The sequence below is a fragment of the Setaria italica genome, chromosome IX, assembly GCF_000263155.2.
Source record: "Setaria italica strain Yugu1 chromosome IX, Setaria_italica_v2.0, whole genome shotgun sequence".
In the NCBI taxonomy this organism is placed as follows: Eukaryota; Viridiplantae; Streptophyta; class Magnoliopsida; order Poales; family Poaceae; genus Setaria; species Setaria italica.
The window spans coordinates 51,630,104-51,656,428 of record NC_028458.1 but is presented as its reverse complement, the minus strand read 5'-3'; the positions used below and the strand labels follow the sequence as shown (position 1 = coordinate 51,656,428).

The 26,325-nt window shown below is 45.2% G+C and overlaps 4 protein-coding genes and 1 long non-coding RNA gene across 6 annotated transcripts; 3 read left to right on the top strand and 2 right to left on the bottom strand.

The window, feature by feature from the left end:
- The first annotated feature begins 8,490 nt into the window (after positions 1 to 8,490).
- Positions 8,491 to 11,236, top strand: LOC101754330 (purple acid phosphatase 17). The gene is made up of 7 exons (XM_004985009.3): positions 8,491 to 8,840; positions 9,751 to 9,907; positions 10,012 to 10,119; positions 10,226 to 10,353; positions 10,445 to 10,573; positions 10,652 to 10,719; positions 10,835 to 11,236. The coding sequence occupies exons 1-7, from the start codon at positions 8,637 to 8,639 to the stop codon at positions 11,067 to 11,069; spliced, it is 1,029 nt and encodes a 342-aa protein (XP_004985066.1). The 5' UTR covers positions 8,491 to 8,636; the 3' UTR covers positions 11,070 to 11,236.
- Positions 11,237 to 12,748: 1,512 nt separating this feature from the next.
- On the top strand, positions 12,749 to 17,065 carry LOC101753664 (purple acid phosphatase 4). Its single transcript, XM_004985008.3, has 7 exons — positions 12,749 to 13,168; positions 13,607 to 13,763; positions 13,866 to 13,973; positions 14,138 to 14,265; positions 16,193 to 16,321; positions 16,404 to 16,471; positions 16,562 to 17,065. Exons 1-7 carry the CDS (start codon positions 12,977 to 12,979, stop codon positions 16,800 to 16,802), a joined length of 1,023 nt encoding a protein of 340 aa, XP_004985065.1. The 5' UTR covers positions 12,749 to 12,976; the 3' UTR covers positions 16,803 to 17,065.
- Positions 16,994 to 17,901, bottom strand: LOC111255877. Its single transcript, XR_002676020.1, has 2 exons — positions 17,171 to 17,901; positions 16,994 to 17,081 (listed from the first exon to the last, which is right to left on the bottom strand). It is a non-coding gene; the product is annotated as an uncharacterized LOC111255877 (long non-coding RNA).
- Positions 17,902 to 18,550: 649 nt separating this feature from the next.
- On the top strand, positions 18,551 to 21,402 carry LOC101752993 (purple acid phosphatase 3). The gene is made up of 7 exons (XM_004985005.3): positions 18,551 to 18,891; positions 19,690 to 19,846; positions 19,984 to 20,091; positions 20,181 to 20,308; positions 20,405 to 20,533; positions 20,613 to 20,680; positions 20,803 to 21,402. Exons 1-7 carry the CDS (start codon positions 18,709 to 18,711, stop codon positions 21,035 to 21,037), a joined length of 1,008 nt encoding a protein of 335 aa, XP_004985062.1. The 5' UTR covers positions 18,551 to 18,708; the 3' UTR covers positions 21,038 to 21,402.
- LOC101752578 lies at positions 20,286 to 25,301 on the bottom strand. Of its 2 annotated transcripts, XM_004985004.3 has the most exons (9): positions 25,123 to 25,301; positions 24,806 to 25,008; positions 24,249 to 24,321; positions 23,432 to 23,527; positions 23,252 to 23,302; positions 22,603 to 22,974; positions 21,905 to 22,225; positions 20,772 to 21,081; positions 20,286 to 20,654 (listed from the first exon to the last, which is right to left on the bottom strand). In XM_004985004.3, exons 1-8 carry the CDS (start codon positions 25,210 to 25,212, stop codon positions 21,064 to 21,066), a joined length of 1,224 nt encoding a protein of 407 aa, XP_004985061.2. In that variant the 5' UTR covers positions 25,213 to 25,301; the 3' UTR covers positions 20,286 to 20,654; positions 20,772 to 21,063. The 2 variants fall into 2 exon arrangements, with proteins under 2 accessions (XP_004985061.2, XP_022678830.1); XM_022823095.1 differs by lacking the exon at positions 23,432 to 23,527.
- Between the last annotated feature and the right edge of the window lie 1,024 nt (positions 25,302 to 26,325).

Here is a 26,325-nt window from a genome sequence, read left to right as displayed (position 1 = left end):
TTCCCCTAACGTACCTGCACGCCCGCGCGCTCGCCCGCGCGCTCGCCCGCGCGGCGAGCAGCGGCGGCGGCGGCGGCGGCGGCGTCCCCGCCCGCGTGCTCGCCCGCGCGCTCGCCCGCGCGGCGAGCCACACCGGCGGCGGCGGCGGCGGCTGCGGGATCCGCGCCGTCCGCCGACCCGTCGGCGGCGGCGGCGGCGGCAGGGCCCGCCCCGACGGCCGCCAGAGCCGCGGCCGCAGGGGGCCGGTCGGCGGCCGCCACCTGCGCCCACGAGGGAAGGAGAGAGGGGAAAGAGGAGAGGGGAGGGGGGAAGGAGTCGCCGGCCATGGCGCCGGCCGGCGGCGGCGGCGTCGGCGGTGACGGCGGCGGCGGCGGCGGCGCCAGTCACAGGTAACCCTAACCCTAACCTAGGCTGATACCATACTATAAGGTAATAGATAGATTATGGGCTAACCCTAGAGGGTAGCTATGTAGATGTCTTACATGGGCCTATTGGGCCCTAATACACATAGTACACCAACATATAGAACTGTAGCTCGTTATAGAATTACCTGTCCCTTTTATTCAAAAAACATCCTTCCTTTTAAATTCAATTGTTTGCATAGCAAGTTCCTGTCACATTTATGAACAAAGAAAGCAAAGTGAAATTAGACAAGCATTTCCTAGAAAATGACAATCAGAAAGGCTTAAGGCTGCAACATATTTAATCATATAGAGAAGGTCCAGACCTGAGAAAAATAAAACTAATCAATAGATTGTATGGAACCTTGTTGCGGATCAAAATATATTCCTTGCGTGACTAACTCATGATTCATTCTCCAGTAGTAATCTGAACAGGGAATATACCTTCTATCCTTCCTCACTCATCTAAAGCTTGTGAGTAACATAGATGTTCTTCAATTTGGATTCTGCGATGCAAAATGTGTTGCATAATGGCACATTAGCCCCGGAGAAATACTGGAAAAGGCCAATGACCAATGGAAGTTCAGACTTCACCTGAAAAAAAGGTCCAGACAATTCTGACCTGGCATACTGCAAATACAAATTGAAGGGTGGTGGTTGAGTTTCCATCAGAGCAATGAGCAGCTACAGTTCAGACACGATGTATCGTTCATCTGATCCTGAACTATCTTCATTTAGCCCTTCTTGTCCATCTGTTCCATTGGTCCTGTTGAGTGTCGTTCTGCCAACCAATCATTGTCTGAAACAGAAAAAAGTGCAAGTGCAGGTGGGAAAAGGGAAATGTATTCTTGACATGCAGCCAGAAGCTATACAATGATCAAGCAGGATTATGTAACTAACTTTGTAAAATAATACGTAAAAGCTGAGTCATTAGTGGCCATAATGATCCCCATAGGTACGGCGATTCCTCGTTAATACCATTTTTATATATTTCGGCGAAAGCTCATTCCATTTTTCTGGAGCAAAGCGATACCCAATCTATTGCTCCTCCCTTTCTGCAATTGTCTCATGCTTATGTCAGTTTCTGAATTATCATTGTACACCCAAGATACTCCCGTGTGTCTTTTGCGTAGCCTTTTTGCACCTTTGAGCAAATAATTAACCAAAAGAGATTCAATTCAGTATTATGTAGCATAAAGTGTTGTTGTCACATAAACAACTGTTACATTCTTTTATTGCCAATAAAATTCTTAATTTGGTACATAGATGATTAAGTCATGTTGCAGTTTAGGCAAGTAAGTGTATCCCTTATGCACAAATGAACCAGAAAGCCCATAGGATTAGGAGGATATGGCTAACGGCTGTGCATTTCAGGTAAGTACTTACAGAAGCATCTCTAACTATTAAACAGAGGCATTTCGATGAAAAAATATTAAACAAGGAGAGACTAGTGCAGAAAGCTGAAACAAAGGTGGGTAAATTGGTTTTCGGAGAGTGTGTGTGGGAGGTTTTCCTGGTGCTCGGGTTGGGGCTTTCTAGACTTACTTTTATTTCTACTAATGTGCAAAATAGCGGGCTATAGCGAGACTATTGCGGTTGATGCTAGCTGCTGCCACAACAGTGTTGTACTAATTAGCAGGCTATAGCGGCGCTATAGTGGGCTATAGCATAGCGGAGCTATAGCGGTTGAGCACAGCTCTACGCTAAATTTCATAGCCCGCTATTTTGTACATTGGTTTCTACCTTAATGAAATAACGCGCAGTTCTCCTGCGTGGTTCGAGAAAAAAAAGGTGGGTAAATTACAAACGGGTTAGTTTCCTGACTGTCGAGTCTTTTTGTTACTAGGAGGGTACCTGATCTTTCAGATTTTCTCCCACACAGGAGCACCAGGGTATTATGATTTTATAGTGAAAGTGTCACAAAACCTTTCAAAATTTTACATATTTGTATGATTAGGTGTGCAAAATGTTAGTTAGGCTGCTTGACATTGTGCTAGGCACCGCATCATCATAAGGTATAGAAACCTTACAAGAAAACATTCATGTAAGGCCTGCAAGATGACCCCTGACTCGTCGCTCCTTAAAGTTCCTTTAAATTGTTGATAATTGGACCCACCTGCATGCAATGAATAGCACATGAACAAGTCAGGCAAGAATTGTGTTTGCGTAATATATTGATCAGCAAAGACAGAGACAACTCAAGATTTGGAAAACATAATGCTTCCATCACAAATAGTAACTGGACTCACAGAAATAGGGGTATTTCTTTTAGTTTTCTGAATGAAAATTTCCTTTAGCTGTCACCGGAAATGCTGATGCACCTCTCTTAAAATAAAATACTACTACATTTGTTTCTTTCAAGACAACGAGAATTCATCCAAAATGCGGTCACCTTGATGTACTGTATTAATCTTCCTGATCCAATTAAATCAAATAAAAACTGTCTCAAAGACTACGCTTTCACTGATCCATTTTGATCGGACCAGAGAAGGCCAAAACTCCACGTCGGAGAAGCACGAAGATATTTATGATAGTGACTCGTGGAGTTGTGCAAGCCAGATGTCTTCTCAATTACCAAATGTTCTCACTGCAAGTTGCAAATAAACTTGCCATGTGTGATATCAAGAGACACATAAAATTATTGTGCTGTGTGCCTCAGTGGTCAAGAAAAGAACCCACTGCTTGTTATCTTAACCAATCAGGTTTGGAATATGTATTTAGTCAGAAGAGAGAGTAAGCAACATCGATTTAGAACCCAGCAAGTTGCCAGTGATGATGCCTACCATATCTGTTTTGATCTTCCCAGAGCAAAAATTATCACAGGTTAAGTACCAACAACTTCTACTTGTACATATACTAATGCCCAAGAAATACCACGGATTAACTAACCATCTTGTACCCTAACTTATCCAAGTTTTAGCCAGCATGGCACAAACTAGATCAAAGCTATTGAGCTAGGAGGGTTCGCATTAATCCGAGAATCAATTCTTGCTGAAGCTCAAATTGCTACCAGGTCAAAATGTGCTCCCAATCATGGCCCAACAGCACGGTCGGCCATCCCAAGAAAACAAATTCGATCATAATCGCTGGCGCAACTTGTTAGGCGTTACCACAGCAGGATTTGTAACTGATCAGATAATTTTTGTTGGCTGTGTTCCATTATTCCGAATCATTTCTAGGTATACTATTTTCTGAATCATAAGGCCACAGCATCTGACGGCCACATATGCGCATAATCGTTCTTGCAACGAGTACCATTCTCACTCTCTCAGTATGTTCTGGAGAGCACAAAGCCACATAGGCTATGGCTTAGCTCATAGCTCTTATGGTCTGGGTTTCTTGAACCTTCTACACGCTTACTCTGCCTGATTTTGTCATACAGATCCATCATGACTTTTCTTTATGTTCCTGTGGCCATCCCAACTTCCCTACGCTCACTGTGGGCCTGGGATGAGGTGCTGCTGCTCAAGAGGTCAATGTCACTAGTCAAGTTGCATCACTAGCTTAGCATATTGGGCAATAGTTTTGACCGGAGCCACTTGCTTGCGTCCTGCCTGCCTGACAGAAGTTTGATACAAAGCACATCACAGATAATAAATTTTAATTCCCTTTTGCGATCAATGCTAAATTTACCCCTGTTAGCCATCACATGATCTAAAATTGTAAGTGACCACACTACTTTACCAAATCGTCAGCTTCCCCTTTCGACGATCCGTGCCGCCGGTCATCGCTCATAGGGCGAGGGTGGCGAAGACAAACCAAGTTCAAGTTAGTTAACAACCAGAATTATTGCCGGCTTGGGAGTGCATCAGATGGATCATTGTGGTTGTCTGGTTGCACGCACCTAAGTTTTTGGTATTAACAGACTTGACACACTTGCCGACCATGGCCCTTGCGACAGGAATAGGGAGTATAAAAAGTTAGGAAGATTGGATCATAAAACTACACGCTTAAGCTAACTTCATGTGAGAGGCATCGATGGGATCATTAGTTGGTGGGCTGACAGGAGGAACAGAGCAGAGCTAGTGAGTTCCCCGAGCTAATAATGCGTGTTAGTTTAAGCCCGAACCTTTGTCGGTTTCATGGATATGCTAACGACGTATATCTCTTAATCATTTTCTTTTCTTGTCGGATTGGCTGCGATGTGCGTAGACTAACACAACTGTCGGATCGTGTCAGCCAATGAGATTGGCAGTCTGACTGACCAGTAATCAGTCTGGTGTCTCGTGGTGCTAGTGGCGTACCAAGTTACTTTGCTTCAAAATTGCGTACCAAGTTACCAACGACAGAGACATTCCTCTGCAAAGCTCCATTGTTTCGCTCCTTGCTCTGCCCGCCAGATTCTGGAGACTGGCGGTGCTCCATCACTCCATCAGCGAGGTAATTCCCAGTCACTGCGATGGAGTAGGCATTGTGTGCAGGCGGAGAGGACCACGGAGAGGGCACGGTGAATCCGTCTGCGAGGAAGAGGCGGAGGGAGGCCGCCGCCGGCGGCTGCCGGGCCGGAGCAAAGAGCCGCCCGATTAATGGAGGGCTAAGCTGTAAATGGCGCAAAGAAAATAGGGTTGCATTTGTAAAATCGCGATCCAAATAGGGTCGTATTTGTAAAATATTGGATCTTGGATAATAGTTGCGATACAAATTAGGGGCTAAAATGAAAATTTTTGGATCGGCAGTTCGATGCAGATCATACGAACACCACACATCAGTCTGATTTCAGCAATGGCAAATTTCACACAAACGGAGGGTGGGGGAGGCGGTTAGGTTCGGGCAACAGACTGGCCTTGATTCCGCCGTGGCATGACGGCGAGACGATCAGCGGGGTCGCGTGGCGGGGCATGTGGTTCCGGCCATATGGCAGTGGCACCCGGCAGCGCCCATGGAACAACCAGGCCCGTACATTAGGTAACGCAACTGGAGCGATCGAGTCGGGTCCCCAAAAATTAGGGATCTCAACATTTGATGAGACACCTGATGATGCATGTATTGCTTCACAGTCAGAAGAGGAATCATTTAGGCTCAAGTATTTTTTACCTGTTGTTGATCAAGCAATTGCTTCACTACCTAGGAGGTTTGAGTAATACCAAAGGTATGAAAAGACTTTTGATTTTTTGTTCACTTCACGTAAATTGTGCTCCTTAGATGATAAGAGTTTGTTATCTTTTTATGCTTGTCTTGAGGAAGCACTTAAGAGTGGTAAACATTCTAATATTGATGGCAAAGAATTACTTGTGGAGTTAATGTTCCTCCAAGATTTTATCCCTAAGGAAGACATGGGCCCTCTTGATATTCTGAAGTTTGTGAAACGGATGGACTGTTTCTCAAATACCCTTATTGCATACAAAATTTTGTTAACTATTCCTGTAACAGTTGCATCTGTGGAGCGGAGCTTTTCAAAATTGAAGTTATTAAAGTCCTAAATGTGTAGTACAATAACACAAGAAAGACTCAATGGATTGGTAACAATTGCACTTCAAAATGATGTTTTGGAGAAGATTAAATATGAAGATATAATTGAAGATTTCATTTCAAAGAACACCAGACGAATTATGCTTTTTACTAGAGGTTAAGAAGATATTGGTATGTAATATTCGCCCTTTAATCCTATAACATGAGTACCTAATTTCATATTGCAGTTCTTTGTATGCAAAAAAGCATGTATTTGTTACTCATATATTGGAATTCAAATATATCTGGATTATTTGTATTTCACTACTATAGTATAGGCCCCATTTCTTGGTTTGTTCCAGGGCCTCAAAATCTCCGGTACGGCCCTGGGAACAATGATGGAGGTTTTGGGGAGCCCGCGGCGCCCGGCCGGGTACCGCCAGAAGTCGGAAGCCAAAACGCTAACCCCTCCCTACGCGAGTTGTCACCACCGGCATCTTCTCCAGTTCCACAGCCGTGCATCTCCTTACCGGAGCAGGAGCCCAGCCCCGGCGCCGGTGGCGGCACGGCCGCCGCCGCCCTCGCGATGCGCTGCCGTGCTGTGTACTTGGGCTGGTTCTCGTTTGTCGGGCCTCACTGTGTTCATATAGCCTAGCAGAACGACGAAAATCCTATACATCCTCCGGAAGATTTTTTCGCCCTCATTAGTGTCTCGAGATTCGTGCAAAACCACTCACATCCCCACAACCCTAACACACATCACCTAACCCCTGCCACCTCCACCTCCCGCCGCCGCCCCTGCCTCCTCCACCCCTCGTGCGACCGCGGCGCCGCCCCCATGCCGACTCGCACCCCCCACCCCGACGTCATCCCCTCCCTCCCCCCCTCCCCCCCGGCGCCGTCCTCGTGCGCCGGAGAAGAAAGCTTCCAAAAACTGTTGTGTTCAACTTTTGTCGCAAAAAATGTTGGTTCAACTTTTTCAAAAAAATGTTGGTTCATCTTTTTCTAAAAAATGTTGATTCATCTTTTTCTATCATTTTTAAAAAAATATTGATTCAACCATTCTCCTCCCAACATTTTTTTACGCCAGGCGCACCACAGACTCCATCTGAAACTAAGAAATTTTATATTTTTTATTTTAATATTTTGCAAAAATATAAATTCTAATAAAAAATTACTAATCTATGCTTATACTGCCATTTGAAATGGCTATAGACAAATAAAACGGCGGAAGGTACACCGTAGGAAACTTACCATCGGTTTCCTCTGGGCAGTACACTTTCAAAAAATTATAACTAATTTATATGAACTTAGATGGAGATAAAATTTATAAAAATTATAGCTCTCGACAAGATCTACAATTTTGTAGTTCAAACTTTTTTCATTTAATGCCATCTTGGTACTTAAATAATCGACACAAGTTTCAGATTAAAATAAGAAATATTTCGCTATATGCCGTTTGAATAGGTATATATTTGTAATTTTTTTTGTTAGGATATATATTTTTGCAAAATACTAAAAGAATTGAAACTAATGGGTTTAATTAGACTTTCTTAATTAGTCCGCAGCTACATCTTGCTGGGTTTTATAGTTTAATCGACCATGACATACAGGAGCCCCGCAGAACGACGTCGTCGACATTTTTGCGCTTGCGCGTTTACGGCCCAGTCAGTAAAGCCGTTAAGACTCCTGAGAACCGGCCCGTTTGAGAGGCCCGCTGGCTTCGAAACGCGCTTCACCTCTTCCACACACTCGACGACCGTGTGCACACCTACTTACACGATTTTAACGTGTGCTGCGTACTCCTAGAACAACTCGTCGCGTGTGAATCGCGCGCGTACAGCGCTGAACTGCGTTTTCTTCTTCAGAAAGAAAGAAAGAAAGAGAGAACAGGCACGGCACGGTCCGGCAACTACGAGCCGCGGTAGCCGCGCGCTCCACACGGCACCAAAGAATATCCGGCGCATCAAGCGACCTCCCATCGGAAAATGTACCTCGAATATTCGCACCGAACCCGCTTTATCATGCCCAGTCTAGCGACTCCAAGGCAGAGCGAGCGAACGGACGGCAGGCATGAAACCTGAGTCCTGACACGGCGTTTGCTTAAAAAACGAAAGCAAAGAAACATGGCCACGGCAGCTATATCCGAAACAGGGAGCGTGTTAGACATCCCAGAGCGTACCACCGAGATGACGCCGCGCGCGCGCACACGGTATTCCCACGTCCCACCCCAGAGCTCGATTTTCTTCTACACGATACCGTGCCCTGACCGTCGGCCTCTACAGACTACAGTAATCCAATGCTGCGACGTGCATGCGCGATGACGGAAGAATATGCCGTTTCGTGCCACCCATCGAGTATCGCCGCCCGGTAGGCGACGGAGCTCTGCATGGGTTGGGGATACACCCAAACCCGTCGATTACGCTCGCATGGTTGGCCTGGCCGCCCCCAAGCTCAACGATTGGCCCTCCGACTCGGACCCTGCCTGCCGCCCCGGTGCTTGGACTGTAGCCTCGCGCCGCTCTCCCATCCAGCCCTGGCAATCCATGTCGTCGCAGCTTTCGAAAGAAAAAAATCCATGTCGTCGCCGTCCAAGTCAAGTTAATCCAGCCGTGGTGAAGTGAACTCCCTAATTGAACGCAACAACTAACAGGGGCGCGCGCGGGGCCCGCTGGACGGAGAGCCCCTCCAACCGAAACCAAAACCTCTCTGCTTCCGGCGCATTATACATGTGACCTGCCGCAGTGCGCCTGTGCTGCTGCTGCTGCTGCTACATATCATCTGCCGGCGCCCGGGGCCCTCTCATCGTCTCAGGGCTCTCGGTCGTCGTGCTTCGAGCCCCGGGGTATGGCGAACGGCAGCAGCGCTGCCATGGCGGCCGCGGCGCTGGCGTTCCTGGCCGTGGCGGCCGCGCTGTGCTGCGACACGGCCGCGGGCGCGCTGCCCCGGCTGGAGCACCACCCGGCCAAGAACGACGGGTCGCTCAGCCTGCTCGTCGTCGGGGACTGGGGACGCAAGGGGACGCACAACCAGTCACGGGTCGCGGAGCAGGTGAGAGGCATTCCATCTTACGTGCGTTCATAGCCTTCCTGCCACGCATCTCGATCCCATTGTTGATACATACCACATACTACCAGTTGCTAAAAGTTAGTGCTCAGGCCTGCAATCGAGAGCGTTTGATTCAGTTTTCCTGTTTAGATCGATGCCGATTCAGTTTTGTTTAGTGCGAGTTGTATCAGAAGTCGTCGACGCTTTGCAGTTGCGCATGATGAGGTTGTTCTTGGTCTTCTGCGTCCGTCGTAATGGATCATGGATCGGACTAGGAACGAAGCAAAAAAAAATGTTAATTTGCGCACAAATTAGACCAACATTGCCTGGCCTAATTAAAAAAACATGACACGGTGGTTCACAATACTAAGAACCACTTGCCTCACTATTGGCATGAAATCACATGCATTTTCTTGTCATCATTGGCCTCAACTAACGACCATAGCCTAACCACTAAAAACTAGACACATTTATTTAGTTTTTGAGAAAAAAACAAGTCTTACTTGATTGGCCAAATCGGTGAGAAACAATTTCCTTTATCTTTTGTGTACTCATGCGATCATAATTCATTAAGATATACAAGTACTAGAGTAATATTAGATAGTTTGTTTAACATCCTAAACAATAATACTCTTTGCAATCAAAAGGGAAAGTTGAAATTTTGGACATTTGCACAATTTTAACAAATAACTTTCACCATTAATTTCTACCATGGTACACACATGTTTAAACTTATTAAACTACAAACATCATGATATTATTTTTGCGATGAGTATATGCATACCATTTTACCACATGACATCCAAATATTTAAAAATAGGCTGGTTGTATGTATCTCAATAAAAAATCTGATATTTTGATGGTCACAAATTTACCACGTACATCCCATAACATCACTTGGTTTTGACTGTAGATGGGAAGGGTTGGGGAGAAGCTCGACATCGACTTTGTTATATCCACCGGGGACAATTTCTATGACAATGGCTTGAAGGACGTACATGATCATGCATTTGAAGAATCGTTTACTGATATCTACACGGCACAAAGCTTACAGAAGCCGTGGTACCTAGGTAGTTAATCTTCCATGTTCTTCCACCGTTTGCTTTCTGTTATTACCATTTGGACTGAATGCTGATGAAGTACATGTGAACTACAACTGCATTATCTTTTTCAGTTCTGGGAAATCATGATTACAGGGGCAATGCGCTCGCACAGCTTAGCCCAGTCTTGCGAAAGATCGACAGCAGATTCATTTGCATGAGATCATTCATTGTTAATGCAGGTACAAAACAAATTTCATTTGAAATCAGAAATGATTATATTTTGCCAAAACTGTAACGTGGTAAAAACAGACTGAATGTGTGCGTCATTCTTCCTAACCTTGTCAGAATTTGTGGATTTCTTCTTCGTCGACACCACTCCATTCCAACGGAATTACTGGACTCACCCTGGCAAGCATCATTATGACTGGAGAGGAGTGGCACCTCGAGGAAAATACATAGCCAATTTGCTGGAGGTAAGTACAATTGGAAAGAAACCACCATCAATTCTTTATAGAGCTACCATTTGAAAGCAAAATTGTTTATTTTTTTTATTCTGCAATGCAGGACTTGGATGAGGCTATGAAGAAATCAACTGCAAGGTGGAAGATTGTTGTTGGGCATCACACCATGAGGAGTGTCAGTGATCATGGAGACACCAAGGAGCTTCTGAAATTACTACTTCCTGTCCTCAAGGTAATTCAGAGGTAGCCACAAGTTAGTTTCAGAAGGTTCATGGAAACAATCTTTTGACGAAAATATCCCTCCATTCAGGAAAATGGCGCCGACTTCTACATCAATGGGCATGATCACTGCCTGGAGCACATTAGCAGCAGAGACAGGTTGAGCATCATTTTACATGGAGTTGCATTTAAGTTTTAGAACACGACCTATATGCGATATGTCTAAATTTCATCAATCAAATATCTAAGCCTTCAATTGCTTCTGCTATTCCAGCCCAATCCAGTATTTCACTAGCGGAGGCGGTTCAAAAGCATGGAGAGGAGTGTTCCAGCCAAACAAGGACAAGCTCAGGTTCTTCTACGACGGGCAAGGGTTCATGTCCCTCCAGCTGAACCGAGAGCAGGCTCAGTTCAACTTTTACGATGTCTCCGGGAAGGTCCTGTACCAGTGGACCTCGAGCAAAACGGGTCACCCACAACCCTCCGCCTATCTGGATCAAGAAGAATGAAAACTGTCGCAGACCAGATCAATTGGAGGATTAGGCTGGTCAAGCTATTGATTTGTACAAAACTTCTATTTGGAATTATGTACGGCAAAGTCTCTGGATTGCCACACTGTGAAATTGATTTGGATTTCAAAAGGCGAGCAGGAGGGAAAGGCGTCCAGTTTCAGACATCGCTAGATGTCCCCTCTGTATTGTCCAACCCCCACTACCCCAAAGCAACTCCGGATTCTGGTAGTATCCCGTGTAAACTTGGCAAGCGATTTGCTTAATTTGCCTCCTGAAAATCAATCAGATCGCGGTTAGCACCCCGCAAGCAAAAAAGTTAAATTCCACTAAAAGCATAAGAATTTCAGAAATTTCAGGTGAAATACGACGATGGCACTATACGAAACTGCAGATTGTGCGCACGGCATTCTTTCTACTAGCGTCGACGGCAACAACAGTCCGTCTGTTCTTTTTCTATTGGCGGCACCAACCACCAACTTGCATGCTTGACCCACAAGATTAAAAAAAACAGCACATGGAGGCGAGGTTAAGGGTCAGTTTGGTAGGACTCCAGCTCCTCCTAAAATGAGAAGAAGCTAGATCAATTATTTTTTTTCTTCAGCTTCTCCATATAAAATGGCTCCGGCTCCTCTAGTGTTTCAAAAGTTAAACTATTTTAACCAAACTTTTTGATAAAACTTTAGCGGGAGCCGTAGAAGAAGCCAGAGCTAAGCCCTTGTTTAGTTCACCCCCAACTCCCAACTTTGGCACTATGCAAAAAGAAGATTCCCCATCACATTAAACTTGCGGTACATGCATGGAGTACTAAATGTAGACAAAATTAAAAACTAATTGCACGGTTTTGTTGTACTTTGCGGGACGAATCTTTTGAGCCTATTAGTCAATGTTTGGATAATAATTCACAAATACAAATGAAACGCTACAGTGTGCTACAGTGATGTAACAGTAATTTGGCACGTTCAAACTTTGGCAACTAAACAAGGCTTAAAATCCTACCAAACTGACCTAAACTGAGGGAAATCCTGCGGTCCTGCCAGGCCACGTTCTTCGCCAGTCTTTGCCTGTCAGAGCTGTGAGCTCTGATCCGGTCAGGAAAACGCCGCCGGTGTCCAATCGCGAGCCTCGTCTCGGCTCGTCACTCGATGGAGCGCCTGGGTTGCATCGACACACTCCGCCCTATCCTGCCTGCAATAATGCATGCTCGTATCGTAACATGTGCACATCATCAGCAAGTCAGCACATGGTTGGTCCACATTTTCAATGGTATAGCACGCAGCCTCGATCGGCCTAACGATTGGGCTGAGCCTGATCGTTTCAGCCGGTTTGGCACTGGAGTGGGAGAGTCGGAAGGAATCCGTGCCGTCGATTACCACCGCCCATCACTCCAGTTGGCTGCGTACTCACTCAACCACTCCACGGGTCGCTCCAATAATGCGAGCACAGCCCATGCCCATGGATCGCATTATCATCGCGGTTTCCCTTTTCCGGATGGCATTATCGCTCACTGTTCATGGATGACACGGAAGTAAAACGATCTGGACGTCTCCACTATCCAGGTCTCCAACGCCACAAGTAATCATCCGAAAGCAGAAATCCCCGGATCGGGAAGGGATTGGCAGGCGTGGGGGCCGCGTCACCCGTTCACCCGCTCCATTGGACGGACAGCGACAGCCAGAGCCAGAGCCTCCTCCAGTCTCCACATCCCCGCCTCCCCTCCCTTCCCGCGCCGCGAATGCTTGCAAGGCACCTAACCTAACCAGGACCTGGTTTAGTGGAGTGGTGACTTGCCGTCGCGTCGCGTACCACTGCCGCTATTATATATCGGCCGTCAGTGTCCCCCGGCCTAGCCCGATCGCGGCATCTCGTTTTCAGTTTGATTCGAGTGCCGGGGAGGGGGGCGATCGATGGCGAAGGGCAACGGCGCTGCCATGGCCGCCGCGGCGGTCCTCGCCCTGGCCGCGCTCCTGTGTTCGCCGGCCGCCGGGGAGCTGGCCCGGCTGGAGCACACGGCCAAGAACGGCGGGTCGCTCAGCCTCCTCGTCGTCGGCGACTGGGGACGCAAGGGCACGTACAACCAATCCAGGGTCGCCGAGCAGGTACGCAACATTCGAGAAATTAACCGAGAACCTTCTGCTCTTTTACGATCTTGATCCGTTGATATAGGCGCCGATCGAGCAGGAGTAGATAGGATTGGATTGTAGTTGTAATTTTGGTCGAGGTCTTACTGTTCGTTGAGGTAGGGGATCCTGAATCCCTGATCAAAATGGTGGTACACGGAGACCTGCCATTGGCCGGCTGTTCTGATTGGGCGAAGGAGGAGTGGGAGTAGTGCAAGTCTCCACCATCGGTTGCCACTTGCCATTTCAGTTTTCTTTATTGTAAAGAAGAAAAAGTCGCCGATGCCCCGATGGCCGGCTCAGGGCATGCATGCTCATGCTCTGACCTTTTTCTGAAAAAAAAAAGTTCCAGCTGTCGTTCACTTAAGGAAAAGTTACCGCTAGTACTTTTTGATGCATTAGTGGTTTCCGATGTAGATGGGGAAAGTCGGTGAGCAGCTCGACATCGACTTCGTCATATCCACCGGCGACAACTTCTACGAGAACGGCCTGACGGGCACAGATGACCAGGCGTTCGAGCAATCCTTCACCGACATCTACACGGCGAAGAGCCTGCAAAAGCCCTGGTACCTCGGTAAGTTTAGCTTGTGCTTTTTCCGTCACTCTTCATCTTGCTACAATGTTTTTCTTTTGGTATACGCTATACATGTGACTCACGTTTCATTTTCCTTTTCAGTTCTGGGAAACCATGACTACAGGGGTGATGTGCTTGCACAGCTCAGCCCAGTCCTGCAAAAGATTGACAGCCGGTTCATTTGCATGAGGTCGTTTATTGTTAACGCAGGTACAGAATCGTTTTTTTTCTCCACTGAAATAATCAACAAATTAGCTAGGTCAATTGTGAAAACTGTGGTGAAAAAAAGTAGAGTAACTGTAGATCTATTGTGAAAACTGTGATGAGAAAAAAGGGGGACTAACTGTAAAATACCATTCTGATGTTTTTACCAGAAATTGTGGATTTCTTCTTTGTTGACACGACTCCATTTCAACTGAAGTACTGGACTCACCCTAAAGATGATCATTATGATTGGAGAGAAGTGGCGCCTCGAGAAAAATACTTAGCCAATTTGTTGAAGGTACATACTTTGAATGAGCTCATCAATCTTACTATTACTAATTGGAGGCTCCTTTTGAAGCCTCCAAGTGAAGCCACCTAGGATTCCTAGGTGGACACTCTAGAAAAAGAGAGAAATCCTAGAAATTCTCACAAAAAAGCAAAACATCTGACCATCAATTGATAGATTCAAATCATCATAGCCATTGGATCTATTATATTTTCTAAAAAATTACCCACCTATGCCACTAATTGGAGGCTCCTTTTGAAGCCTCCAGGTGAAGCCACCTAGGATTCCTAGGTGGACACTCTAGAAAAAGAGAGAAATCCTAGAAATTCTCACAAAAAAGCAAAACATCCGACCATCAATTGATAGATTCAAATCATCATAGCCATTGGATCTATTATATTTTCTAAAAAATTACCCACCTATGCCATTATGAAAATAGCCTAAAGTAACCCCCTAAATCTATATATAAATTACCCACCTATGCCATTATATAAAATAAACTAAAGCAACCCCTAATCTTCATCAAAATTACCCACTTATGCCATTATAAACAATATTTAAAATAACCCCCTAATTTGCAATTGAATTGCCCACCACTATTACTTAAAAAACTCAAAGGAACCCCTTAAATTTGCATCTATATTACCCACGCATGCTATTATTAAAAATAACATAAGGTAACCCTATATTTGAATCAAATAACCTTAATTAAAAATATACATCAATATATGATTTTAAATCATATATATCTTGCACTATTGGTATACGATATAATAATTAAGATCTATACGCATGATGTGTGTCACCATTTATAAAGATCTAAAGTGATGTGAATATAGATTTCTATGTTAAAATTGTATCTCAAACTTAGGGTTCATTAAACAAATTCAAGCGCATACCTACGATGCAAAGTGAAAAGTTAAAGATTATAAATGTGGATGAAAATATTATAGAGTAATTACTAACTAAAATCTATTACAATTGGATGAAGATATCAAGTATATATCTATATAAGTATTGTGTTCGAATATTTAACAAACGAGAGGTAGCTTATGGTAATAGTTTTGTAGCAATGTAGTCTCATTTTTTTTCCATTGGAGGCTCCCTATTAGTTCCCATGAGACAAGATAGAAAAAAGAGATAAATCCTCATAAAAATTAAAAACATCAAACACCAATCCTGTAAACTCTAATAATCATAGCCATTGATCTATTACATTTTCTAAAAAATTACCCACCACTATCATTGTGAAAATATTAAAAAATGAGCTCTAAACCTATATCTAAATTATCGAGCTCAGCTATTATAAAAAATAATCTAAAGTAACCCCATAATCTTCATCCAATTTACTAATACTTATCATTATAAATCATTATAAAGCATAACTTAAAATGTCATTCTAAAATTTTATCTATGTTACGTACGTACGTCGTTATTAAAAATAACCTAAATATGTGCATCATATGTCTAAAAGTAAATTAATATATGATTCTAAATTACCTATTTATATCATTGTTAATATAAAAATAATAAGTTAAAGTATATACACATGATGAATCCCACCATGTAGACCATTTATACATGTATGTGAGAAATCGATGAAAAATATTGATTTGTATGCTAAACATAATGTATGGAGGATTGGAGGTGCAATACAAAATGAAAAAAAGTATGAATATGGATGAAAAAGTGCATAGAGTAATTATTAATTAAAAACAATCACAACTAGACAAAGATAGGTATATATCTATATAAGTATTATGTTGAAGTATTAAAAAATGAGAGAGTTAAATAATTTCTAAATAATTTTTAAATACAATAGTTTCTAAAAACATTAACCCGTGCGGGAGCACGGGTTGGTGGACTAGTGATAAACAAGCTATGACGACGTTTCAAAGCAAAATTATTTAGTTTTAGTCCTCTTTCGTTTTGTGGACAGGATTTGGACGAGGCCATGAAGAAATCAACTGCAACGTGGAAGATTGCCGTGGGACATCATACCATGAGGAGTGTCAGTGATCATGGTGACACCAAGGAGCTTCTGCAGCTACTTCTTCCGGTCCTCCAGGTCACAAAAGGCATCGGTGATATTAGCTTCAGAAATTTGTACCAAAAGGAATTATACGCTAACAATTCCATGCCATTTCCAGGCCAACGGCGTCGACTTCTACATCAATGGGCACGACCACTGCCTGGAGCACATTAGCAGCAGGGACAGGTTAGCATCCATTTAATATGTTTGCACAAGATATATGATGATGGATGAAGGGGCCTAACCCTAACACTCATGTTTATTATGCTGGTCCAGCCCGATCCAGTACTTCACAAGCGGAGGCGGTTCGAAAGCATGGAGAGGAGTGTTCCAGCCCAACGAAGATAACCTTGAGTTCTTCTATGACGGGCAAGGGTTCATGTCCCTCCAGCTCGACCAAAACCAAGCCGAGTTCACCTTTTATGACGTCGATGGGAATGAGCTGTACCAATATACGCGGTCGAGCCCGATGGAAACGAGCCACCTCCGGCCGTCCGGCTACGCCACAGAGGAATGAGTCGGATGGAGATCACCACGAGAGATTAGAGATCGGTTCAGGTATCCGACATCACTGTAAAATTTGATTGTGGCATTGTGATAAGCGGCGGAGAAGTGATCTGAGAGAAAAATGTACTAGTACTGAAGTATGGCGTGTAGTTCATCCATCCACGGAGAAGGAATACCTAGGTTCGGTTTATGTCGTCGTCGCTTCATTGTCGCTTCGAGCATTTGTCACTGCCACAGTCGAGCATGAGGAAAACGAGGCACCATTTTCCATCACCGGTGGAAAACCGACCTATTGGTAAGCATCATAGCTCTCGAAAAATCAACCGGGACTGATTATTCGGGATTAAAGGTTCCTCTCTTTAGTCCTGGGTCATTCACCTGGGATTAAAGGTTCAAAAAAATAAAAAAATGCCCCCCTCCCCGGTTCCTGCTTGTGCCGCCGTGCGCCCAGCTCCGCCTCGACTACTGTACCACCTCCTTGAGCTCCAACTCCACCACAAAGATAATCAAAACAATTAACACTTCACGAATTAAAGTAAGAGCGCACAAGATTGTGATTCACAACACATGAGTTCAATTTGATTCACAACACATGAGTTCGATTTGATTCACAACATAGCACAAAATCATTCACAAACAAATCATCTCACCCACTTCTCGTATCCACAGGCTCCCCCGCTCGCCATCTCGCCCACATGCGCGCCGACCGACCATGGGCCGGTCGGGGAGAGCTCGTGCGCTCGCATGGCCGGCGGGCCACGCGCCAGCGGCTAGGGCCTGGCCGGGGAGGCCTCGCGCGGCGACGGCAGCCAGTGGAGGGAGGACAGAGAGTAGGAGATGGAGAGGAAGCGGTAGAGGGAGAGAAAGAGTCGGTGGTGGGGAAAGGATAAGGTAGTGGGGGAGAGAGATGAGGGCAGTGGGGTGATAAAGGCTGCCAGGCCGGTACGAAGAGATGTAGTCCCAATTGTTGGTTTTAACCGGGACTAAAGGGCCCTCCCCTTTAGTTCCGGGTTGTGTTTTCAAGCGGGACTAGAGGACCTTTAGTTCCAGGTTCAAAAACGACCAGGACTAAAAACGCTGGATGGAAGGTCTCTTCTCTGTGCATGCGAGCCCGGTATCCTTTAGTCCCGGATTCAAAAACGATTGTGACTAAAAATGTCGTATGGAAGGTGTCTTGTGCAGGCGAGCCCGGACCGTCTGCCGCTGGGCGGAGGGCATGCACTACCACGCGGTAATGTTCATATACGGTGTGACACATGAATGCATGATGGTGGCCCGTGGACCCATCTTGGATCGGTAGCCGGTCAGGCAGATGATAATCTCTTGCAATTCCGTGGGCGAGAAAACTCCGAACTGGAGCGCGAGCCCCTGCTGCAATGCAAGTTGGCACTGGACCGGGGCGACACGAGCAGGTCCGCTGGAATCTCCAAGTCATCAGATATGGCCGCGCCCATCACTCCAGCTGCCCGATCACGTTGTCACCCACTCCATCACTCCTGTCGCGCTCGCATTCCCAATCTTTTCCCTTCGAGATGGCAGCATCGCTCGCTACGGCACGGCTCGAACAAAAACGTGACGATCTTGACGCTTCCATACGCTACAAGCGAAAAGCAATCAGGGAGGAGAGAGCGGGCCGGACCCCACAGGATTGGGGGTCGCCGCGTCAGCCACTCGCGCTCACGCATGCAGCACCCGGTTGCCCATTGGACGGGCAGCCTCGCCGCCCTCCCTCAGATATCTCCCTCCCCGGGGTTCCCTATTGGTTGGCCTATTCCCTACCTTTCCCTTCCTTCCCCTTCTGCCTGCCTGTGGCAACTGCCAAGACACCTGACCGAGGTGTGGGCTTGCTTTGCTGCGGCGCACGCGCGCTACCAACTGGTGCCCTCCGTTCTTGCTCCCTCCGGGTGCGCCGCGCTATGGCGAAGGGCGGCGCTGCCATGGCGCTCGCCCTCCTGGCCGCGGCGGCCGCGCTCTTGTGCGCTGTGGCGGCGCTGCCCCGGCTGGAGCACCCGGCCAAGACCGACGGGTCGCTCAGCCTGCTCGTCGTCGGGGACTGGGGCCGCAAGGGGATGTACAACCAGTCCCGGGTCGCCGAGCAGGTAAAAAAGCATTCGTCCCGCCCACCAATAGGATCCGTTTCTGTTCGTCGGAGTCGGAGTAGAATGAGCCCGTTTTCCTATTGGCCCAGTTGTCGCGTCTGATTTGTTTATGCCACAAAGACAGCCGTCGGCACTCGGCACCTGCGTCCACTGGCGCGTGCTCGTGATCTCCAATCCTGTTTTGTTAGTGCGCATCTATCGAAAATGGATCAAAAGATTAAAGTGGTGTTTGTATCCTTGACCTAAAGTCCGTATCACATCGAATCTTCGATAGCTAATTATAAGGGCTAAACATGAGTTAAATCTTCAGAAGCTAATTAGGACTAAACATGAGTTAATTATAAAATTAATTACACAGAATTACACAGATGGAGGTTAATTTGTGAGACGAATCTATTAAACCTAATTAATTCATAATTAGCACATGTTACTGTAGCATCACATTGTCAAATCATGGACTAATTAGGCTTAATAGATTCGTCTCGCGAATTAACCTTCATCTGTGCAATTGGTTTTATAATTAGTCTATGTTTAATACTTCTATACTTCTAATCAGTATCTAAACATTCGATGTGATAGAGACTAAACTTTAGCCCTGCGAACCAAACGGGCCTTAAATCGTTTGGAGTCGTACCAAACTGACCCTAAAACTTTCGGCAGTTTTAGATCCACTACGAATCACAGGAAACGAACATTTTTTTCACTAAGCAGGCTAATCTGATGTGAGGATTTAACTTCCGGGAACTGTAAACTGGTAAAAGTAGCAGTATAGTAAGAAAATGAGCGGGTTTCGTGCAGATGGGCAGGGTCGGGGAGGAGCTCGACATCGACTTCGTCGTATCCACCGGCGACAACTTCTACGAGACCGGGCTGACGGGCGTGGATGACCATGCGTTCGAGCAATCCTTCACAGACATCTACACGGCGAAGAGCTTACAGAAGCCGTGGTACCTCGGTAAGCTTTACTGAACCTGAAACTTGTGCTTGTAAATTTTAATGACCATTTCTACCGACGCGGCGACCAAAACATGTCGCATACTGCCTGTGTTTGGATGTGTACTAACGCTTGCACATTGTGCTTTTCTTTTTCAGTTCTGGGAAATCATGACTACAAGGGTAATGCTTTAGCGCAGTTTAGCCCAGTCCTACGGAAGATCGACAGCCGATTTATTTGCATGAGATCATTCATCGTGAACGCAGGTACAAATTTATATTTCATTCGAACCAGACAAACTTGCTAGGTTTGTGAAGAGTGGAGAAAGAGGGCTAACTCTGATACATCCTCTCAGAAATTGCGGATTTCTTCTTTATTGACACCACCCCATTTCAACTGAAATATTGGACTCACCCGAAAGGAAATCATTATGATTGGAGAGGAGTAGCACCCCGCGAGAAATACATAACCAACTTACTGAAGGTGCATATATTGGAACGAATTTATCGATGACAGACACTGCTATTATGCCACGAAGCAAAATTAATTTATTCTTCTTTCATGAATTCTATCGTCTAGGATTTGGATGAGGCAATGAAGAAATCAACCGCAAAGTGGAAGATTGCTGTTGGCCATCATACCATGAGGAGTGTCAGTCACCATGGTGACACCAAGGAGCTTCTCCAGCTGCTTCTTCCAATCCTCAAGGTTACTCAGAAGTAGCAACAGTTTTATCCCTCAACGTATTTAAAAAGAACTGGTCAATAATATTTTTGCCCCATTTCAGATTAACGGCGTTGACTTCTACATCAATGGGCATGACCACTGCCTGGAACACATAAGCAGCAGAGACAGGTTAGCATCCATTTATACAAAGTGAATTTTTACAGTAATTTAGAATTCAACATGCATGCCAATATTAAAACACCAGGTGAAGTGGTCTTACCCATATAGCGTATATGCTTCTGTTGTTCCAGTCCAATCCAATACTTCACAAGCGGTGGCGGTTCCAGAGCATGGAGAGGATTCTTCCAGCCAAATGAAGATAGCCTCAAGTTCTTTTATGATGGGCAAGGGTTCATGTCCCTCCAGCTACACCAGGACCAAGCTGACTTCATCTTTTACGACGTTGATGGGAATATACTGTACCGGTACTCCCAGTGGAGCTTGAGAAAAGCATACCTCCCTGCAAGCTATTTCGCTGAAGAATGAGGCAGATCCAAATCACCATTGTAGCATTAGATTGGTGCAGTTCTCTGTGAAAAATTTGAATGAGCCATTGCGGTAAGTGGCATAAGTGGTCTGGAAATGAAAAAAATGCTAGTATTTAATATGTTGTGTCATCTGCCAAAGAAACATGTAGTGGCATGCACTTCCTACTACAGTAGGAGCAGAGATGCAATGTGGATGTGCAAGCCTGCAAGGTCCATTTGTTTCTGGCATATGAGCCACTGGGAACTACTTATGCAATATAGGATTCGATTGTAGGAATATTTACAGATTCCACAAATTAAGAACCATGTTCTCTCTTGTGTTTCTATGCGAGAGCAAGACGGAGGTACATGGTTGTTTTGGCAGCTGATACTATTTCCAGGAATAGCCAACCAATGGCCTGCCAATGCTTCAGGCCATAGGGATGTTCTTCCCAGTAAATTTGGGCCATCATCCATGCTAATTGCAGTTTCATTCTCGGATGAAAAAATCTACCTTAAGCATGAAATTATATACAACAGAACAATTTCATGACAAAACCTCAAAATGCACAAATACTAGGTTCTTCACAGGAGACAAGGGTAAAGCTGTAAAAGATGGTTTATCGCGCCAAATGATAGCTACTGAATTGTAATTATCACTAACTGGTTACCATGATGTTCTATAGTTAACTAAATGAAACCTCGTGTTAAGAGAAATTATCCAAATGGGACAAAAACTCTGGAATCTGCATCTAATCCAATAACTACAATCTAAATCCAGAACTGTTCACGGCTGAAAAAGAAAACTCAAGCGGAAGCAACTTGAAATGCCATATACACTATTTTATTCCCAGTTCACCAGATTGCTGCTTAGTTTCTTACGTACCTGGAGCTCAGAGGGTTCAACAACAAAAATGGTTCCATTGGACAGCCAGTATGGCAAAGATGTCAACAACTGTTTCTTTAACTCTTCCGAATAATTTTCCCACAGAGCAACAGCTAATGCAAAATCATTCCATTCGAAAGTAAACTCCGAAGCGTTAAATGATCCAAATATAGTTTCTGCAAGTGTGTGATTGCATGGTAATGGTAGTTCTGTTCCTCTTGAATGATGTATAGTTGGATAGCGAACTGTTCTTGAACCAATGGCACTTTGTTCCGTCCTTGCTGCCAGCTTGGGTGCTTTCCAGTAGTAGAATTGCACCACCTATTTAGAACAGGAAGTAGACCATTTGAAATATTTCAAAACAATATTATTTGGCCTACATTTTTCCAAAAAAAAGGTTGTCTTATTCAGAATAATGTTACCCTCAAGGACAATCACAGACATGTGAACATGTAACTTGTCATGGCATTACTGTGCATCTATGGTTAACGTTTTACTAAAGAAGCAAGGCCAAAAGGAAAAGGTAGTACTTTACACTTCATTTCAAGAATAACATTAAAATCCTTAACTTGCAGCATATAGTTGGTCAATAATGAGTTCATGACTGATAGATTGATATGAGTTGATGTCTTCTAGCCCACAGTAGATATTATAAGGTCAGTAGATATTATAAGGTCACTCAAAAAAATGAAGGATACCTGAAGAGCATGCAAGCTGTTAGAAAATATTTTCTCAAAGACCTCATCTCCCCTCCTGAGCCGCAGTTGCTTCCCAAGCAACTCTATTGGATCATCTTCAGCTGGTAACACAGATGTATTGTATTCACCACTACTTGAGTGAAAACTAAGCCCAAGGACATGCACTCTAGCATATCGTATGTCAAAACCAGATTGATCATAGGAAAACCAATACATGTTATCAGAGGCTGGCATAGGAATATAAGATTTTTGCTCAGTTGGTCCACAGCTCAATGATGTCTGAGAGAGAAAACTAAGGAGTTTTGGATCCTCATCAAAAGCTTGGTCTCTAGTGAACCAAAGAGTCAGGGTGAGCCTTTCCCCTTCAGTGACCTGTAAGGAAAAACTTGCTGTAATTTGCTGGTAAAAATGAAAGGAAATGCAAGAAACTTCAAAAAGATCAAAAAGTGTTTGATAACATGGCTGCAAAGAATTGAGTTTTACCCAAAAAAAAAGGTGCAAGGAAAAGCTTCTATAATTATAGATCATGAAATGTTGTAAGTTCACATTTGACTGTGGGTTGCTCATGGCACAGTTGATAGACATCCAAATATCCAATAAAAGCAAAAGAAAAAGAAACATTCAAATAATGCAGACAACAGAAATGTACCTCAGTTACACAATGGACATTACGGTTATCAGCAGTGTAGATGACAACATCCTGGGGAAAAAATACTTCTCATAAAACTTAACAAAATTACCCGATAACATTTTAACAGTCAACAAATACGTGTGCTTCATAAGAAAAGTATTCTGCAAACGGATGCAAAGTAAAAGTGGATTTGCATACACCAGCAACTGGAACAATAGAGGAAGGATCACCATCCTGAAACTGCAGGATTCCACCCTTATAGTCCTCTCCATGATTGTTCAAGTAGCAAACTGCCTTTGCAATAAGACAAGAAAGAGCATGTGATGAACAAGGTGAAACACTGACAAAGTAAACATCAGAAATAAATTCAGTATACATAAAGATCCAAATATATTCATAGTTTCATGGGCAGGGCAGGGCCGTGTTCTTGAGTTAAATAGTTCTATAAATGATATAAAATAGAAGTTCTGATTCCTGTAGTTTTATTTCTATAGACATCAGAAACACTGACGTTAATGCTTAGAAAGGTAAACAAGAAGTAGGCCTTAAACAAAATCTATGTAGGCTTGCAAAATGGGACAAGCCATTCTCGCTTAATGTAGATATAGCGTGGACCATTTCTTCTACCACTGCATGGAATGGCACCATGCAGGCTGTCCCCAGGAACCGAAGTCCCAAAAGTGGCAGCCACATTAGATCCTTCCGGAGTATCTCGATTAGATTTAAAATGCAGAACTACATCACTTCATAAGGCTTAGGGTGAACTTCATAGAACCCCCACACCCCATTATAAGGAGGCCTGAAAATCACTGAGCATATATAAGTACGCAACTGAATGGATGTAGTCTGAACTCTGAAGCGTTGCAAAGAGGATCAAAGAAAAACAGACACTAATCACTTCATCAGGGTGTGCGTGTGCCACAACTATTGACAGGCACAACAGATTCAACATATAAACAGGAATAGGTCCATGCTGAACTCATGGAACTCCAAAGACAAAAAGATTGGTACTTACTGTGAAAGCCCTTTGCCTAAGATAAGGCTTATTATCATCACTGTGCCATCCAATAGAAGCTCCCTTACACCAACTGCATAGCAAATAGACAGTGTTTTTAGCAATGATCCAGCATATAAGGATGTTCATGCACCCTCCATACAGTGAAACAATAGCATATATCTTATGCAGTGCGTGTGCAAACTATGCAATCTCATTACAGTATATAATTCAGAACATGGCATCAACTAATTCCGCATACAATTCAGAACAAATAAGACTACGCCCAAATTGGTATCCACTCCACCTGTAAATGAAGCCTACACTAGCCTTTTGCTGTACCCCCACAGATCACAGTCCAGTGCCCACACAATTCCAGTGAACAACAACGTCAATTTTGACCAACGTGCCCAAGCGGCAAGCTAGCTGAAAATAAGCACCCAAGTTCAATCGCACGATGTCTTCCGTACCTCTAAACTGAAATGCTGAAGGCACCAGTTCGATGCTGATTCTAAACTGATTGAATTAAGCAGATAGTAAGAGACATGTAGTTACGCGATAACGCGAGAATTGAGCACCTGATGAGCCCAGTAAACTCGATGAAGACATCGAAGAGGCAATCGAAGAAGGACTCCACGGCGTCTCGGAGGCGCTCGCGGATGGGCACGAACGGGAGCAGGAGGTGGCCGCAGCCAGTGGCCGCCAGGTGCGGCAGCGACGTCGACACCACGGAAGGGCGGTACCCGGCGGCGCCGCAGCTCCGGTGCACGAACTCCAGCTCCTGCCGCACCCAGGCGCAGCGTCAGTCAAAACGACGCAGACCGAGCCGAGCAGCTAAGGTTTAGGGTTCTGAGAAGCTTCAGAGGAAGAGGGACTGGGGGAGGAAGGCGAGTACCTTGCAGGTCTCGCCGGAGAGGAAGCCGCGGAGCAGAACGCGGGGGTGGTCCCCGGCGGCCGGCGGCGGCGAGGCGGTGGTACTGGCCATTGCGGCGGTGCGCGTGTGGACTGGTGAGGCCGGCAGGTAGGACCCCTGGGGAAGAGGGGATGGATGACCAGCTGTTGCTCTTGGAGTCTTGGGTCTTGGAGCTCTTCTCTTTTAACCAGGAGGAGAACAGGAAAGTGGCGGATAAAGGGGACAATGTCTTGGGCCATTATTAGGCCCAGTAAGCTCTTTGGACCGGAGGGTTTGCTGGCCGTCCCCGGTTCGGACACCGCCTGCCGGCTGCCGGCATACGAGCATGATGAGCTGCTGAGGCATGGCAACGTTGGCAAGGGTCTCACGACTCACCAGTAGTCCAGTAGCCAGCAACGGCGTCGCTGATTCCTCCAGAGTCCAGCCAGACTCCAGACCTCTTCGCTTACCTGTGTGCCTGGGTCAAACGAGGACGACAGTTTGTGCACACGGTCATTATTTTTCATTAATTTGAGAGTAAACGTCTTCTCCCCGTTTCTTTAAGCTCTTCTCGTGCATGACCCATCAAACCAAGAAAAAAATCAGTCAATTCTTCAGATCGATACATGTTGGTATACAAAGACTAGGCGCTGCATGCGACGTACCGAACTTTTGGCCGTGCTCTACCTGGTATCGTCCTCACTTTAACACGTGCTCTTCTGAAAACAGAGGGCTTCACAAACGTGCCGAGAAGCCCGAAAGCACATTTTCTCCTTTTTGTGTGCTTGTGCAGCAAGCCAGCAACGGAGGAGCGAAACCATGTTTGCAGCTAAAAAAAGTAGCGTGATTTTTGTTTCTCTCACTGCCTGACTACCCGTTCGGTTCCTCTGCTTAACCTTTCCACCTTCCCGGCGTGGCGTCGTCGCCCGTCGGCGTCAACTTCTTACAGTGCCGTTGCAACACAGAGTGAAAATTTGCTGCAAAAAGTTTGCAAAAGGCGAACAAGCCGTTTGAATATGTGACTCCAGGTCGCGTTCCATCCGCGTGCGCGTCTCGCCGGTCGCTCTCCTCGCAGCCATTTTCTCTAGAGAACTTTTCTCATCGCCGGACGTGTGCAAGGCAGCAACAACGTGTTTTTTAAACCCACATCCGTACCTGTAATACCAGTGACGTTACGACTGGATTTTTAGGTCCCGTTTCTTCCAC